Below are 19,908 nucleotides of genomic sequence, written 5' to 3' on the forward strand. Positions count from 1 at the left end.
CACATGACTATACTGTTACCTCAGTGATCACATGACTATACTGTTACTTCAATGATGATATGACTATACTGTTACCACAGTGATCACATGACTATACTGTTAACGCAGTAATCACATGACTATACTGTTACCGCAGTGATCATATGACTATACTGCTACCACAGTGATCACATGACTATACTGTTACCACAGTGATCACATGACTATACTGTAGGGTTGCGTGTAACTTATAAGTGTTCTGTATTTTAAGGGACGGGTGGCAACCCTACTATACTGTTACCTCAGTGATCACATGACTATACTGTTACCACAGTGATCATATGACTATACTGTTACCACAGTGATTACATGACTTTACTGTTACCACAGTGATCACATGACTATACTGTTACCACAGTGATCACATGACTATACTGTTATCACAGTGATCACATGACTATACTGTTATCACAGTGATCACATGACTATACTGTTACCACAGTGATCACATGACTATACTGTTACTACAGTGATCACATGACTATACTGTTTACACAGTGATCATATGACAATACGGTTACTACAGTGATCACATGACTATACTGTTACCACAGTGATCACATAACTATACTGTTACCACAGTGATCACATGACAATATTGTTATCACAGGAATCACATGACTATACTGTTACCTTAGTGATCACATGACTATATTGTTATCACAGTGATCACATGACTATACTGTTATCACAGTGATCACATGACTATACTGTTATCACAGTGATCACATGACAATACTGTAACCACAGTGATCAGATGACTATATTGTTATCACAGTGATCACATGACTATACTGTTACCTCAGTGATCACATGACTATACTGTTATCACAGTGATCACATGACTATACTGTTATCACAGTGATCACATGACTATACTGTTATCACAGTGATCAAATGACTATACTGTTACCTCAGTGATCACATGACTATACTGTTATCACAGTGATCACATGACTATACTGTTACCACAGTGATCACATGACTATATTGTTATCACAGTGATCACATGACTATATTGTTACCTCAGTGATCACATGACTATACTGTTATCACAGTGATCACATGACTATACTGTTATCACAGTGATCACATGACTATACTGTTATCACAGTGATCACATGACTATACTGTTATCAAAGTGATCACATGACTATACTGTTATCACAGTGATCACATGACTATACTGTTATCACAGTGATCACATGACTATACTGTTACCAAAGTGATCACATGACTATACTGTTATCACAGTGATCACATGACTATACTGTTACCAAAGTGATCACATGACTATACTGTTACTACAGTGATCACATGACTATACTGTTATCACAGTGATCACATGACTATACTGTTACCACAGTGATCACATGACTATACTGTTACTACAGTGATTACATGACTATCCTGTTACTACAGTGATCACATGACTATACTGTTTACACAGTGATCATATGACTATACTGTTACTACAGTGATCACATGACTATACTGTTACCACAGTGATCACATTACTATACTGTTACCACAGTAATCACATGATTATACTGTTACCACAGTGATCACATGACTATACTGTTACTACAGTGATCACATGACTATATTTTTACCACAGTGATCACATGACTATACTGTTACCACAGTGATCACATGACTATACTGTTACCACAGTGATCATATGACTATACTGTTACCACAGTGATCACCTGACTATACTGTTACTACTGTGATCACATGACTATACTGTTACCACAGTAATCATCTGACTATACTGTTACCACAGTGATCACCTGACTATATTGTTACTACAGTGATCATATGACTATACTGTTACCACAGTGATTACATGACTATACTGTTACCATAGTGATCACATGACTATACTGTTATCCCAGTGATCACATGACTATACTGTTACCACAGTGATCACATGAATATACTGTTACTACAGTGATCACATGACTATACTGTTACTACAGTGATCACATGACTATACTGTTTACACAGTGATCATATGACTATACGGTTACTACAGTGATCACATGACTATACTGTTACCACAGTGATCACATGACTATACTGTTACCACAGTGATCACATGACTATACTGTTACCACAGTGATCACATGAAAATATTGTTATCACAGGAATCACATGACTATACTGTTACCTTAGTGATCACATGACTATACTGTTATCACAGTGATTACATGACTATACTGTTATCACAGTGATCACATAACTATACTGTTATCACAGTGATCACATGACAATACTGTAACCACAGTGATCACATGTCTATATTGTTATCACAGTGATCACATGACTATACTGTTACCTCAGTGATCACATGACAATACTGTTATCACAGTGATCACATGACTATACTGTTATCACAGTGATCACATGACTATACTGTTACCTCAGTGATCACATGACTATACTGTTATCACAGTGATCACATGACTATACTGTTACCACAGTGATCACATGACTATATTGTTATCACAGTGATAACATGACTATATTGTTACCTCAGTGATCACATGACTATACTATTATCACAGTGATCACATGACTATACTGTTATCAAAGTGATCACATGACTATATTGTTATCACAGTGATCACATGACTATACTGTTATCACCGTGATCACATGAATATACTGTTACCAAAGTGATCACATGACTATACTGTTATCACAGTGATCACATGACTATACTGTTACTAAAGTGATCACATGACTATACTGTTACTACAGTGATCACATGACTATACTGTTATCACAGTGATCACATGACTATACTGTTACCAAAGTGATCACATGACTATACTGTTATCACAGTGATCACATGACTATACTGTTACCACAGTGATCACATGACTATACTGTTACTACAGTGATCACATGACTATACTGTTTACACAGTGATCACATGACTATACTGTTACTACAGTGATCACATGCCTATACTGTTACCACAGTGATCACATGACTATACTGTTACCACAGTGATCACATGATTATACTGTTACCACAGTGATCATATGACTATACTGTTACTACAGTGATCACATGACTATATTGTTACCACAGTGATCACATGACTATACTGTTACCACAGTGATCATATGACTATACTGTTACCACAGTGATAACCTCACTATACTGTTACTACTGTGATCACATGACTATACTGTTACCACAGTGATCACCTGACTATACTGTTACCACAGTGATCACCTGACTATATTGTTACTACAGTGATCATATGACTATACTGTTACCACAGTGATCACATGACTATACTTTTATCACAGTGATCATATGACTATACTGTTACCACAGTGATCACATGACTATACTGTTACAATAGTGATCATATGACTATACTGTTACCACAGTGATCACATGACTATCACATTACTATACTGTTACCACAGTGATCACATGACTATACTGTTACCACAGTGATCACATGACTATACTGTTACCACAGCGATCACATGACTATACAGACAACATTTATATCTTTATTTAAGAGGGGGACTTGTCTACTAGAAAATAAACTTTATTAGTTGTCTCTACATAACAGATTTTATATATTGTGCATTATATGTAACATCCAATGTGTTGTTTTACTTTATATTTAAAAGATCTCTTTCAAATGAGGGTCTTAGAGGTTTGCAGCTCCCTAGCAGTTACTAGTTCATCCTGGTTAGGCACCTTTGTGATGTCACCACATGAGTACATGGTGACATCACAAGCACTCTAATGAAACCTAGGAGTGCTGGCCCATAGCTCACCAATGATCCCTGTAGTGTACGGAATCACCAAAATCAGTGTTTGATCGGCAATCTCCCCTGCATGACAACTATGGCTCCTCGTGCCCGTAGAGGCATCAAAGTGGTTAAAGGCGTTCAAAATATATATATACAGTATCTCACAAAAGTGAGTACACCCCTCACATTTTTGTAAATATTGTATTATATCTTTTTATGTGACAACACTGAAGAAATGTCACTTTGCTACAATGTAAAGTAGTGAGTGTACAGCCTGTATAACAGACCTTGCGCTCCCCCACCTTACGTCTAGAGACATGCTTGGCCAGTCCATAACCTTTACCCTCAGCTTCTTTAGCAAGGCAGTGGTCGTTTTGGAGGTGTTATTGGGGTCGTTATCATGTTGGAATACTGCCCTGTGGACCAGTCTCCGAAGTCAGGGGATCATGCTCTGCTTTAGTATGTCACAGTACATGTTGGCATTTATGGTTCCCTCAATGAACTGTAGCTCCACAGTGCCTGCAGCACTCATGCAGGCCCAGACCTTGACACTCCCACCACCATGCTTGACTGTAGGCAAGACACACTTGTCTTTGTACTCCTCACCTGGTTGCCACCATACACGCTTGACACCATCTGAACCAAATAAATTTATCTTGGTCTCATCGGAACACAGGACATGGTTCCAGTAATCCATGCCCTTAGTCTGCTTGTCTTCAGCAAACTGCTTGCAAACTGTTTGCAGGCTTTCTTGTGCATCATCTTTAGAAGAGGGGAACGCACATTTAGACTGTTATACAGGCTGTTCACTAACTACTTTACATTGTACCAAAGTATCATTTCTTCAGTGTTGTCACATGAAAAGATATAATAAAATATTTACAAAAATGTGAGGGGTGTACTCACTTTGTGAGATACTGTATATATATTTTTTTTTTTTTTTTGCTTGAATAATCGGTTATGATAGATTTTGATTTTGAGTTTCAAGCTAACAGGTACTGCATGTTTTGTGTGTACTCTTGGGCTTTAAGGACTGATTGCTCATTGGCTGAGTAACAGATTGTATTATGAGTCTTGCAGGTTTAGGGGCAGGTTTAGGGGCACCTCACACTTGTTTGGCCTTACCGCAAAATGACTTACGTAAACTTCGTAAAGTCTTTTTTCTATGGGACTTCCATAGCGCTAGTATTACGAGTCTGTCCTGGGAGGCCAAAAAGTGAGCGGTACACCCTACCCTGTCAAGAGTCCTAACGCATTTAAAAGTCAGTAGTTATGACTTTTACACTACAACGCTGTAGCACAAAACTCATAACTAAAGTGCTAAAAAGTACACTAACCCCCATAAACTACCTATTAACCCCTAAACCGAGGCCCTCCCGCATAGCAAACACTATAATAAAAATTGTAACCCCTAATCTGCTGCTCCGGACACCGCCGCCACCTACATTATATTTATGAACCCCTAATCTGCTGTCCCCAACATCGCCGACACCTACATTATATCTATTAACCCCTAATCTGCCTTCCCCAATGTCGCCGACACCTGCATTAAATTATTAACCCTTAATCTGCCGCTCCGGACACCGCCGCCACCTACATTATATGTATTAACCCCTAATCTGCCTTCCCCAATGTTGCCGACACCTACATTATATTTATTAACCCCTAATCTGCCTTCCCTAATGTCGCCGACACCTACATTATATTTATTAACCCCTAATCTGCCGCCCCCAAAGTCGCCGCCACTATATTAAAGTTATTAACCCCTAAACCTAAGTCTAACCCTAAACCTAACACCCACTAATTTAAATATAATTTAAATAAAGCTAAATAAATATTCTTATTATTAACTAAATTATTACTATTTAAAACTAAATACGTACCTATAAAATAAACCCTAAGCTAGCTGCAATATAACTAATAGTTACATTGTAGCTATCTTAGTTTTTTTTTTATTTTACAGGCAAGTTTGTATTTATTTTAACTAGGTAGAATAGTTATTAAATAGTTATTAATTATTTAATAACTACCTAGCTAAAATAAATACATAAGTGGCTGATTGGAACAGCCAATAGAATGCCATCTCAATCCTATTGGCTGATTGGATCAGCCAATAAGATTGAAGTTCAATCCTATTGGCTGATTGCATCAGCCAATAGGATTTTTTCTACCTTAATTCCGATTGGCTGATAGAATTCTATCAGCCAATCGGAATCTAAGGGACACTATCTTGGATGACATCACTTAAAGGTACCTTCATTCGTCGTTAGTCCGTCTGCAGAAGAGGATGCTCCGCGTCGGATGTCTTGAAGATGGACCCGCTCCGCGCCGGATGGATGAAGATAGAAGATGCCGTCTGGATGAAGACTTCTGCCTGTCTGGAGGACCACTTTGCCCGGCTTGGATGAAGACTTCTCCCGGCTTCGTTGAGGACTTCGGCCCTGCTTGGATGAAGACGTCTCCCGGTAAGATCTTCAGAGGGTTAGTATTAGGTTTTTTTAAGGGTGTATTGGGTGGGTTTTATTTTTAGGTTAGGGACTTTGGGCGGCAAAAGAGCTAACTGCCCTTTTAAGGGCAATGCCCATCCAAATGCCCTTTTCAGGGCAACGGGGACCTTAGTTTTTTTTTTAGATAGTATTTTATTTGCGGGGTTGATTGTGTGGGTGGTGGGTTTTACTGCTGGGGGGTTGTTTGTATTTTTTTTTACAGGTAAAAGAGCTGATTACTTTGGGGCAAAGCCCCGCAAAAGGCCCTTTTAAGGGCTATTGGTAGTTTAATTTATGCTATGGTTTTTTTTTATTTTGGGGGGCTTTTTTATTTTAATATGGCTATTAGATTAGGTGTAATTAGTTTAAATATATGTAATTTGTTTATTATTTTCGGTAATTTAGTGTGTTTTTTTTTGTACTTTAGCTTATTTAATTTAATTTAGCTAATTGTATGTAATTTATTTAATTGTATTTAATTTAGTAAATTCATTTAATTATAGTGTAGTGTTAGGTGCTATTGTAACTTAGGTTAGGTTTTATTTTACAGGTACTTTTGTATTTATTTTAGCTAGGTAGTTATTAAATAATTCAAAACTATTTAATAACTATTCTACCTAGTCCCTCCAGCCTCTCCAGCTTCACCAGTTCCTATGTTATTCTATGAAACTGATTCACTAAAGCTCCCTCTAGCCTCTCCAGCTTCACCAGTTCCTATGTTATTCTATGTAACTGATTCACTAAAGCTCCCTCCATCCTCTCCAGCTTCACGAGTTCCTATGGTATTTTATGTAACTGATTCACTAAAGTTCCCTCCAGCCTCTCCAGTTCCTATGTTATTCTATTTAACTGATTCACTAAAGCTCCCTCTAGCCTCTCCAGCTTCACCAGTTCCTATGTTATTCTATTTAACTGATTCACTAAAGCTCCCTCTATCCTCTCCAGCTTCATGAGTTCCTATGGTATTTCATGTAACTGATTCACTAAAGCTCCCTCCAGCCTCTCCAGTCTCACCAGTTCCTATGTTATTCTATGTAACTGATTCACTAAAGCTCCCTCCAGCCTCTCCAGCTTCACCAGTTCCTATGTTATTATATGTAACTGATTCACTAAAGCTCCCTCCAGCCTCTCCAGCTTCACGAGTTCCTATGGTATTTTATGTAACTGATTCACTAAAGCTCCCATCAGCCTCTTCAGCTTTACCAGTTCCTATGTTATTCTATGTGACTGATTCACTAAAGCTCCCTCCAGCCTCTCCAGCTTTACCAGTTCCTATGTTATTCTATGTAACTGATTCACTAAAACTCTCCAGCCTCTCCAGCTTTACCAGTTCCTATGTTATTCTATGTAACTGATTCACTAAAGCTCTCTCCAGCCTCTCCAGCTTCACCAGTTCTTATGTTATTTTATATAACTGATTCACTAAAGCTCTATCCAGCCTCTCCAGCTTCACCAGTTCCTATGTTATTCTATGTAACTGATTCACTAAAGCTCCCTCCAGCTTCTCCAGCTTCACCAGTTCCTATGTTATTATTATGTAACTGATTCACGAAAGCTCCCTCCAGCCTCTCCAGCGTCACCAGTTCCTATGTTATTCTATGTAACTGATTCACTAAAGCTCCCTCCTGCCTCTCCAGCTCCACCAGTTCCTATGTTATTCTATGTAACTGATTCACTAAAGCTCCCTTAAGCCTCTCCAGCTACACCAGTTCCTATGTTATTCTATGTAACTGATTCACTAAAGCTCCCTCCAGCCTCTCTTTAGGTTCACCTGTTCCTGTGTTATTCTATGTAACTGATTCACTAAAGCTCCCTCCAGCCCCTCCAGCTTCACCAGTTACTATGTTATTCTATGTAACTAATTCACTAAAGCTCCCTCCAGCCTCTCCAGATCAACCAGTTCCTATGTTATTCTATGTAACTGATTCACTAAAGCTCCTTCCAACCTCTCCAGCTTCACCAGTTCCTATGTTATTCTATGTAACTGATTCACTAAAGCTCCCTCCAACCTCTCCAGCTTCACCAGTTCCTATGTTATTCTATTTAACTGATTCACTAAAGCTCCCTCCAACGTCTCCAGCTTCACCAGTTCCTATATTATTCTATGTAACCGATTCACTAAAGCTCTCTCCAGCCTCTCCAGCTTCACCAGTTACTATGTTATTCTATGTAACTGATTCACTAAAGTTCTCTCCAGCCTCTCCAGCTTTACCAGTTCCTATGTTATTCTATGTAACTGATTCACTAAAGCTTCCTCCAGCCTCTCCTGCTTCACCAGTTCTTATGTTATTTTATATAACTGATTCACTAAAGCTCTATCCAGCCTCTCCAGCTTCACCAGTTCCTATGTTATTCTAGGTAACTGATTCACTAAAGCTCCCTCCAGCTTCTCCAGCTTCACCAGTTCCTATGTTATTATTATGTAACTGATTCACTAAAGCAACATCCAGCCTCTCCAGCTTCACCAGTTCCTATGTTATTCAGTTCCTATGTTATTATTATGTAACTGATTCACTAAAGCTCCACCCAGCTTCTCCAGCTTCACCAGTTCCTATGTTATTATTATGTAATTGATTCACTAAAGCTCCCTTCAGCCTCTCCAGCTTCACCAGTTCCTATGTTATTCTATGTAACTGATTCACTAAAGCTCCCTCCAGCCTCTCCAGCTTCACTTGTTCCTATGTTACTCTATGTAACTGATTCACTAAAGCTCCCTCCAGCCTCTCTTTAGGTTCACCTGTTCCTGTGTTATTCTTTGTAACTGATTCACTAAAGCTCCCTCCAGCCTCTCCAGCTTCACTTGTTTCTATGTTACTCTATGTAACTGATTCAGTAAAGCTCCCTCCAGCCTCTCCAGCTTCACTAGTTCCTATGTTATTCTATGTAACTGATTCACTAAAGCTCCCTCCAGCCTTTCCAGCTTCACCAGTTCCTATGTTATTCTATGTAGCTAATTCACTAAAGCTCCCTCCAGCCCCTCCAGCTTCGCCAGTTACTATGTTATTCTATGTAACTAATTCACTAAAGCTCCCTCCAGCCTCTACAGATCCACCAGTTCCTATGTTATTCTATGTAACTGATTCACTAAAGCTCCCTCCATCTATGTTATTCTATGTAACTGATTCACTAAAGCTCCCTCCAGCCTCTCCAGCTTCACCAGTTCCTATGTTATTCTATGTAACTGATTCACTAAAGCTCCCTCCAACCTCTCCAGCTTCACCAGTTCCTATGTTATTCTATGTAACTGATTCACTAAAGCTACCTTCAACCTCTCCAGTTTCACCAGTTCCTATGTTATTCTATGTAACCGATTCACTAAAGCTCTCTCCAGCCTCTCCAGCTTCACCAGTTCCTATGTTATTCTATGTAGCTAATTCACTAAAGCTCCCTCCAGCCCCTCCAGCTTCGCCAGTTACTATGTTATTTTATGTAACTAATTCACTAAAGCTCCCTCCAGCCTCTACAGATCCACCAGTTCCTATGTTATTCTATGTAACTGATTCACTAAAGCTCCCTCCATCTATGTTATTCTATGTAACTGATTCACTAAAGCTCCCTCCAGCCTCTCCAGCTTCACCAGTTCCTATGTTATTCTATGTAACTGATTCACTAAAGCTCCCTCCAACCTCTCCAGCTTCACCAGTTCCTATGTTATTCTATGTAACTGATTCACTAAAGCTACCTTCAACCTCTCCAGTTTCACCAGTTCCTATGTTATTCTATGTAACCGATTCACTAAAGCTCTCTCCAGCCTCTCCAGCTTCACCAGTTCCTATGTTATTCTATGTAACTGATTCACTAAAGCTCCCTCCAACCTCTCCAGCTTCACCAGTTCCTATGTTATTCTATGTAACTGATTCACTAAAGCTACCTTCAACCTCTCCAGTTTCACCAGTTCCTATGTTATTCTATGTAACCGATTCACTAAAGCTCCCTCCAGCCTTTCCAGCTTCACCAGTTCCTATGCTATTCTATGTAGCTAATTCACTAAAGCTCCCTCCAGCCCCTCCAGCTTCGCCAATTACTATGTTATTCTATGTAACTAATTCACTAAAGCTCCCTCCAGCCTCTACAGATCCACCAGTTCCTATGTTATTCTATGTAACTGATTCACTAAAGCTCCCTCCATCTATGTTATTCTATGTAACTGATTCACTAAAGCTCCCTCCAGCCTCTCCAGCTTCACCAGTTCCTATGTTATTCTATGTAACTGATTCACTAAAGCTCCCTCCAACCTCTCCAGCTTCACCAGTTCCTATGTTATTCTATGTAACTGATTCACTAAAGCTCCCTCCAGCCTCTCCAGCTTCACCAGTTCCTATGTTATTCTATGTAACTGATTCACTAAAGCTACCTTCAACCTCTCCAGTTTCACCAGTTCCTATGTTATTCTATGTAACCGATTCACTAAAGCTCTCTCCAGCCTCTCCAGCTTCACCAGTTCCTATGTTATTCTATGTAATTGATTCACTTAAGCTCCCTCCAGCCTCTCCAGGTTCACCAAGTTCCTATGTTATTCTATGTAACTAATTCACTAAAGCTCCCTCCAGCCTCTACAGATCCACCAGTTCCTATGTTATTCTATGTAACTGATTCACTAAAGCTCCCTCCATCTATGTTATTCTATGTAACTGATTCACTAAAGCTCCCTCCAGCCTCTCCAGCTTCACCAGTTCCTATGTTATTCTATGTAACTGATTCACTAAAGCTCCCTCCAACCTCTCCAGCTTCACCAGTTCCTATGTTATTCTATGTAACTGATTCACTAAAGCTCCCTCCAGCCTCTCCAGCTTCACCAGTTCCTATGTTATTCTATGTAACTGATTCACTAAAGCTACCTTCAACCTCTTCAGTTTCACCAGTTCCTATGTTATTCTATGTAACTAATTCACTAAAGCTCCCTCCAGCCTCTACAGATCCACCAGTTCCTATGTTATTCTATGTAACTGATTCACTAAAGCTCCCTCCATCTATGTTATTCTATGTAACTGATTCACTAAAGCTCCCTCCAGCCTCTCCAGCTTCACCAGTTCCTATGTTATTCTATGTAACTGATTCACTAAAGCTCCCTCCAACCTCTCCAGCTTCACCAGTTCCTATGTTATTCTATGTAACCGATTCACTAAAGCTCTCTCCAGCCTCTCCAGCTTCACCAGTTCCTATGTTATTCTATGTAATTGATTCACCTAAGCTCCCTCCAGCCTCTCCAGGTTCACCAAGTTCCTATGTTATTCTATGTAACTAATTCACTAAAGCTCCCTCCAGCCTCTACAGATCCACCAGTTCCTATGTTATTCTATGTAACTGATTCACTAAAGCTCCCTCCATCTATGTTATTCTATGTAACTGATTCACTAAAGCTCCCTCCAGCTTCCCCAGTTCCTATGTTATTCTATGTAACTGATTCACTAAAGCTCCCTCCAGCCTCTCCAGCTTCACCAGTTCCTATGTTATTCTATGTAACTGATTCACTAAAGCTACCTTCAACCTCTCCAGTTTCACCAGTTCCTATGTTATTCTATGTAACTGATTCACTAAAGCTCCCTCCAGCTTCCCCAGTTCCTATGTTATTCTATGTAACTGATTCACTAAAGCTCTCTCCAGCCTCTCCAGCTTCACCAGTTCCTATGTTATTCTATGTAACTGATTCACTAAAGCTCTCTCCAGCCTCTCCAGCTTTACCAGTTCCTATGTTATTCTATGTAACTGATTCACTAAAGCTCCCTCCAGCCTCTCTGGCTTCACCAGTTCCTATGTTATTCTATGTAACTGATTCACTAAAGCTCCCTCCAGCCTCTCTGGCTTCACCAGTTCCTATGTTATTCTATGTAACTGATTCATTAAAGCTCCCTCCAGCCTCTCCAGCTTCACCAGTTCCTATGTTATTCTATGTAACTCATTCACTAAAGCTCCCTCCAGCCTCTCCTGCTTCACCAGTTCCTATGTTATTCTATGTAACTGATTCACTAAAGCTCCCTCCAGCCTCTCCAGCTTCACCAGTTCCTATGTTATTCTATGTAACCGATTCACTAAAGCTCTCTCCAGCCTCTCCAGCCTCTCCAGCTTCACCAGTTACTATGTTATTCTATGTAACTGATTCACTAAAGCTCCCTTCAAACTCTCCAGCTTCGTCAGCCTCTGCCGCTTCACCATTTCACATGCTATTCTATACAGCCAGTTTAGTAAAGTTCCTTTTAGGCTCTCCAGCTTCAGTAGCCTCACCAGGTTCACAATTATGCAGATAATCTACAATTAACAGAGAGGCGAGTAAGTAAAAAGCTTTGAGAAAATGTTCATTAAATATCTTACTCCTTTGATTGATCATGAAAAAAACTTTTCTTCACAGATACAGGATAAGGTTCTTACTTTCTCAATTGTATCCAGTTCCTGGCACACAATGATACATCCCCAAATAGACCAGTATGCTGTATTATAGCTAGTGAAGCTTTTAATGAATTTCAAAAGTGAAATTAAAATCAAGACACCGAGAGAGTCAAATGCGTTTCTTGTTAGTTCACACTTTCTAAACTACCCACCTACTTTTAGAGCAGGAGACATCCCCTCTTACTAGATATAATGGAATTGTTACCTTTGGGGAGGCTGAAGATCTGGAACCCTCTTTGTAAGAATTATAATATGAAGAGATTGTCTGTACCTGGTACCCAGGTTCCATTGCTGCCTGTCCATTGGTTAACATGGTCTGGTTACAACAGGTGGTTCTTGTTTCAATGATACTATGTGACCCCTCATTAAAAGTTGTTGATGACACTAGGATCAGACACATGCTACTAGATAAATGTTAGGGGGATTACTGTACACATTATCATAGAAGCCATAGAAAACATGAAAAATGTGATGTTTTTGAATATAAAAAGATCACAGGTAAATTCAGTCACCTGCCTAAGATCTGTGTATAGACTGAAAGAGAAGGAACATAACTGTCTTCCAGACCTTTAAATTGTACATAACTAGCAACCTGCTTTGTTCTATGGGATCTCTATCATGAAAAACGCTACTTTAATGTGGTTTATAACACTGTAGGAAGCCAAAATTGTAGAGAGTTGTCTGGTTACATAGCAACTGACTATAAACCCTCTTATTCTAGACTGTGGCAGCTAATGAAATGTGTCTTTTATTTCTCAAGAAGCACCAACGTGAGTGTTGAAGCACATGACAGAATTAAGGGGAGGATACAGACGCCAGGAGGTTTTCACTGCAATTTATTTAATACACCAGGGACTCAAGCAGATACAGCCTACAGACTTAAAGCACATGAAAGTTACAGTCTTGTTTTTATCTACCCCCTCCTAAAGCACAGGGGGACCTGTATGAATTGCCTGGCTCACTTTTTAGATAGTTATATCTATTACTATTTTACATTCTATACCTGTCTTATTCTTTTGTCTTTTTACATAGACTTGTCATGTGTCAAAACTAACCCTTGGTTTTCAAACTGTTAATCCTACAGGAGTATGGAATAAATAAGCCAGACATAAAAATAAAGTGTTACACTTATATATACACTATCTGATAAAAAATATTCATATAAATATTAAAAAAAAGGTTTTATAAGGGTTAAAAGGTACATGGTATATGACAAGGTATTTGTATATTATCTATACTATAATTGCGTTTGTAATGTCCATCGCCGTCGGCAGTTGCGCACGTATTCTCAAAGGAATGTTGGCTGTGCGCGAAGCTGCATCCAGGTGGATTCCGAAAATGGCAGGGTGGTTATGAATCCACCACAATGTCCCACCTTTTGCCTCAATCTGCTTTTAGGCAGACTCCCTTTAAGCCATAGCATCGCTGTACACACAGCCTTTAAGCTTACCCAGTGTAACTGCAACAATTCAGAACCACCCCAGGAGGTATTTGCTCATCTATTCTGGTCACTTCAAGATCTGTCACTGAAAGTTATAACTATGTGGTAGATAGTGATATAGATCAGAAAGACAATGGCCTAACTGTAATAAAACCTGGCAGTGATGCTAATATCTTGCTGCCGCAACAACTCAAATATTGGATCTGATTTGTAACTGCAACTTGTCCCAGTTGCTAATTTGGATATCAGCTCCATTATAATCAGTTGAGATGCACCTACCTTGCAAGCTTTAACGTCTCTTCTTCTGGGCAGCATCAAAACGCTTTCTTAGTAAACAAACAACTTTAAGCTTCCTTAATAAAATGGTAACTATATGTAAACTAACAAATGCACAAAAGTAAAGCTTTATACAGATGAAGAGAAGCAAAATAATTTCCAAACAACTTTTGAACATTGAGGACCCTGAGCAGCATAATGAGCATTAATGAATCTAGCCTAGTGACTTGTCTGTCCTGCTTTTAGGTTTAAAAAATGGTATCTGGATCTTATTACTCTAAGCCATTGGGAATTCAGAGCATTATACTTATATTAAGTTCTCCATGTTTCTATTAGGAAATATTAAAAATAATTTAATCAAGGCCATCAATATAATTCTACATCCATAAGGCAAGGCTAACCCCATCACCAGATTTGACATATATATGGGAAGGTTAGTCCCATTATCCGATTCCACATCCATAAGAGAATGCTAGCCCCATCACCAGATTCCACATCCATATGGGAAGTTTGTCCCATCGCCTGATTCCACATCCATAAGTGAAGGCTAGTTCCATGGCCAGATTCCACATTCATAAGTGAAGGATAGTCCCATGGCCAGATTCCACATCTACAAGGGAAGGCTAGTACCATGGCCAGATTCCATATCCATAAGGGAAGGCTAGTACCATGGCCAGATTCCACATCCATATGGAAAAGCTAGACCCATCGTCAGATTCCACATCCATAAGGGAAGGTTAGTACCATGGCCAGATTCCAAAGTATAAGAGAATGATAGCCCCATCACCAGATTCAACATCCATATGGGAAGTTTGTCCCATCACCTGATTCCACATCCATAAGTGAAGGCTAGTTCCATGGCTAGATTCCACATTCATAAGTGAAGGCTAGTCCCATGGCCAGATTCCACATTCATAAGTGAAGGCTAGTCCCATGGCCAGATTACACATCTACAAGGGAAGGCTAGTACCATGGCCAGATTCCACATCCATAAGGGAAGGCTAGTCCCATGGCCAGATTCTACATCCATAAGGGAAGGATAGTCCAATGGCCAAATTCCACATCCATAAGGGAAGGCTAGTCCAATGGCCAGATTCCACATCTAAAAGGGAAGGCTTTTTTATGGCCAGATTCCGCATCTAGAAGAGAAGTCTAGTCCCATGTCCAGATTCCACATTGAAAAGGGAAGTTTACTCCCATGGCCATATTCCATATCCATAAGGGAAAGCTAGTCCCCTGACCAAATTCCACATCCATAAGGGATGGCTAGTTCCATGACCAGTATCCACATTCATAAGTGTAGGTTAGTCCCATGACAAGATTCCACATCCATAAGCGAATGTTAGTCCCATGGCCAGATTCCACAGTTATAAGGTAAACTTAGTCTCATGGCCAGATTCCACATCCATAAAGGTAGGTTAGTCCCATAGCCAGATTCCACATCCGTAAGCGAATGTTAGTCCCATAACCAGACTCCACATTAATAAGGGTTGGTTAGTCTCATGGCCAGATTCCACATACATAAGGAAAGGTTAGTCCCATGGCCAGATTCCACATTTATAAGGGAAGGTTAGTCATATGTCCAGATTTTACATCTATAAGGGAAGATTCCACATTTATAAGGGAAGGTTAGTCATATGTCCAGATTTTACATCTATAAGGGAAGATTCCACATTTATAAGGGAAGGTTAGTCATATGTCCAGATTTTACATCTATAAGGGAAGGTTTTTCCCATGGTCAGATTCCACATCCATAAAGGAAGGTCTTTCTCAATATGCTCTCTAGGTTAGAATCTAGGTTTCAACAAATGAGAACAAGAGGAAGGGGTACACTTTATAACAGACTCAATTAATGTGGGTTTTTTTTTTTTTTAATTGTGCACTCTATATGAATCGTCTCTTTAAAGGGAGCTAGTTGCTGACTGGTGTTTGCACATATAAGCCTCTTGTTATTGACTCACCTGATATGTTGAGCTAGCTCCCAAAAGTGCATTGATGCTTCTGAGCCCACCTATAAATACTTTTTTTTTTTTGTATTTATTGTTTATTAATCAATCGATCAACTATCATAATTATAGGGAATCGCAATAAGGAGAAAGAAAAAAATAAATACTCATTTGTCTTGATATATACAATAAACTGTTTCATAACATAGTTAAACATGGAATCTCCTATTTTACAGTTATTCTTAACACAGTTATATTCTTTAACCTGTAATAGTATTCTAAATAGACACTTAAGTAGCAAAACCCAGAGGTATGCTAGGCGTTGACATTTTTTGTATATTAAAGAAAAAAGAGGGGGGAAAAGATCCCCCAGAAGCGCATTGACAGCTAGTCTCTGATGAAGCGGGATTGGACCCAGTAAGGCCACGCCCACTTATTGAAGCGTTTCATTGTGTATATACACTGTTTCTACAGTGTATTGCTCTTGATATTTTTATATTCTATCTACTATATGCTGGTTTCATGTGCCAGTGGTAATCTCGGCTAGTGGATTTTCTTTGCTCCATGTGACCCTCCGCAACCAGTTTGTGCATATTGGGACAATGTCAGTAGGAGTTTTATTACAGCTCCAGACCCACTGGACTTTGTTAAGACCAATAGAAAGGTTTGGAGTGCTTACCTTCTGGATATCTGGCGAGGAATGGAAACTATTGTATCTGGAGGGACCAATGAGGACTTGGAAGGATTTCCATATACCTGGCTACTGGTATTTTACTATTGATGTGTGAGTGTACCTAGTCTCCAAGCGAGGCCACTTTTGTGAGTGTTCATTTTACTTATTAAGTAAACCTCTTTGTGACTTTTATACGCCTACTCTTAGATCTAGTTCTGGTGTGACGCTTCTTCCCTACTTTTGTTTTTTAGAATGCGTCTGAGCCCACCAATGAATACGTTTAACAAAGGATCTCAAGTGAACAAAATACATTTGATAATAGAAGTACTTTAGAAAGTTGTTTTATCTGAATCATAAACGTTTCATTTTGATTTTACTGTCTCTTTGAATCATAATACCATCTCAGTGGCTTTAGGACACTTTTTGTCCATCTCTTCTGGTCAAACAATGTATTCATCTTGTAGGAGCTGCAGTTAAAATCTCATAGTGGGTCAGTATGTGAGTTTGGAGGCTACGTATAAGCCAGTGAGGACACAGTGAGAAAAACACAATTAGTTAGCCCTATGAATTCCAGTTCTCATCATTTGTGCATGCCCCTGTTCCCTGACAGCCTGAGTGTTCTAGCTTTGAAATTGTCATGTTCTGTCACAGTACATTACATGCATCGCCTATAGCCGTCATGTAACCTGCAAATTATCCTGGCTATACATAATGTATGAGAGCAGAATTAAGATGTTGTTTTTCCTACCTTTCAACAGCTCCATGCAGAGAAAGGGTCACTAAGTCATTCTGGGCCAATATAAAATGACAGGAGAGTAGCAGATTATTATTATCATTTATTTGTATAGCGCCGCCAAATTCCGTAGCGCTGGGTGAAGTGAATATCTGGCATCTTCTGGTGTCAGGTAATAATTAGGATGTCAAGAGCATCCACATGAAGAGGGAGGTGGCCAAAAAAGTAAAACCTGCTCTTTCTATATATTAGGAATTATTTCCCTCTCTGTATGTATAAAACTTCAGTTTCTAAAGCCAATGGTAAACTAATTTAGAGTAGTAGATAAGTATGTGAGGGCACTGAATCAATGGGCTAGAGAAAATGTGCCAGACTTTTTTTTCACACACCTATAGCTCTCATTATACGGAATAGAGTCTGCTCAATTAAATGATGTGTCACATGGTCAACTTGATATCAAATATTACATGAAAAATAGCAATTATTTCACTTGCTTCATACTTACTGTATTTTGTATGTTATTGAACTTGTCTATGTTGGTAGGAATATAGCTGGGGCATTATTTATTGTCCCAGCTGGAACCATTCCATTGGATGCACATGACTATCACATTCTGATTATTTGGTCCATCCCACAGACTCTTCCTTTACCAGGAATTGGAGCATGAACTGTAACTTGTTTACTGAAACTATTTCTAAGACATAAAGATTTTTTCAGATAATGTAATTTAAGCCTTGTTACAAGTCAAGGAACCATTTTACAGTAAAAGTATCTAATATAATTCAGACTATCTTTACAGCTGACGGAAAAACAAATATTTTGCTGCTCAAACATATGTCATAGTCTAGATATCAAAATATTTGCTCTTTGATATCATTTATAGATCAGATAATTATTACTTTTGCCATAAATGAATATATTAATTATTAACTTGAAACCACATTGTAATATGTATTCATGATTCATTGTTTTTTCTATAAAACGTCCTGAGAGAAGATAGAGCTTAGTTTTTGTACGTTATGATACAAATTACTTGACTTACCTTTTAATACTATTCATTAATTGTTTAAATGTAAATAAATATATATATATAGTCAAACCAATCTAATATTGATGTTTTTTCAATGACTATCATTTTTCCCACTTGATTTGTTGACCCATCTTTCTCTTGTTTGCAGGTGAATTGTATATTGGTGGCCTACCTAGAAATATGTACGCCTCGCTTCCTAAACTTGTGGCGTCTAGAGATGGTTTCCAAGGCTGTCTTGCCTCTGTAGACCTCAATGGCCGTCTCCCCAACCTGCTAACTGATGCTCTCCAACGAGTGGGACCCGTGGAAAGGGGCTGTGATGGTGAGATATTACAACCACAAGAGTGCCAAACCAATGGAGTGTGTTGATGTGTGAATGCAGAGAAGGGTGTTAATTATTACTGAGAGTAGTAGTCAGTCTGTGAGGGTTGTGACATTGTAACCTTAAACACAAAATGAAATCTCCCAAAAGTTGCTTAACTAAAGCAGCACTAATCTAGTGTTCAGTAAGTGTTAAGGAAGGGTAAATTATTTAAAAAAAAATGTGTTGATTATTTAAAGGGTATTTTCAATAGACCCAGTAGCGGTGATTGAGTACATCTTGCACGTATGAAACACCTATGCATGGGTCTCTAGGTACTCCTTATTAACTTTTGCTTGTTAAGCCTTGATTGTAGAATGAGTAGATAATACATTTTTTATTATTGGCATTAATTTTGCTTTCAAACGCCACATTATTTTCAACAAATGTTGTTTCTGTAGCTGGCTTGGTCAACCCAATAAGTGATGAAGTAATAGTTTCACAGTGTGATTAACATCCCAATCCGGTGTTCTCTTACTGTGGTATATCAATGTTGCCGCGCACAAAAAGCAAAGTATTGTTTGCAAGATCTGTGATTATATATTATTATTACTTTTGTCTATGAGTTTAGATATATATGTGTCATGTAATTTACACCTATAAGTGTGTGTATGTATGAGCTATTTTAGGTCAATCTGAATGGCAAAGATGGCAGCAACAAGCCACATTCGGCAATTTTGGAGCTGGATTTAGTCTTTTTAAAGCGCAACACACTAAGCTTTGGATTTGCATAGATCTTAGTGTGTTGAAC

At 38.9% G+C, this 19,908-nt stretch overlaps 1 protein-coding gene across 1 annotated transcript in view; it reads left to right on the forward strand.

The window, feature by feature from the left end:
* Positions 1-19,908, forward strand: part of LOC128665790 (neurexin-2-like) — a 581,704-nt gene that overhangs the window by 45,316 nt on the left and 516,480 nt on the right. The window contains 1 exon segment of the mRNA XM_053719990.1: positions 18,945-19,118. Coding sequence (XP_053575965.1) covers positions 18,945-19,118 — 174 coding nt within the window.

This window comes from Bombina bombina, chromosome 7 (genome assembly GCF_027579735.1).
Source record: "Bombina bombina isolate aBomBom1 chromosome 7, aBomBom1.pri, whole genome shotgun sequence".
Classification (NCBI taxonomy): domain Eukaryota; kingdom Metazoa; phylum Chordata; class Amphibia; order Anura; family Bombinatoridae; genus Bombina; species Bombina bombina.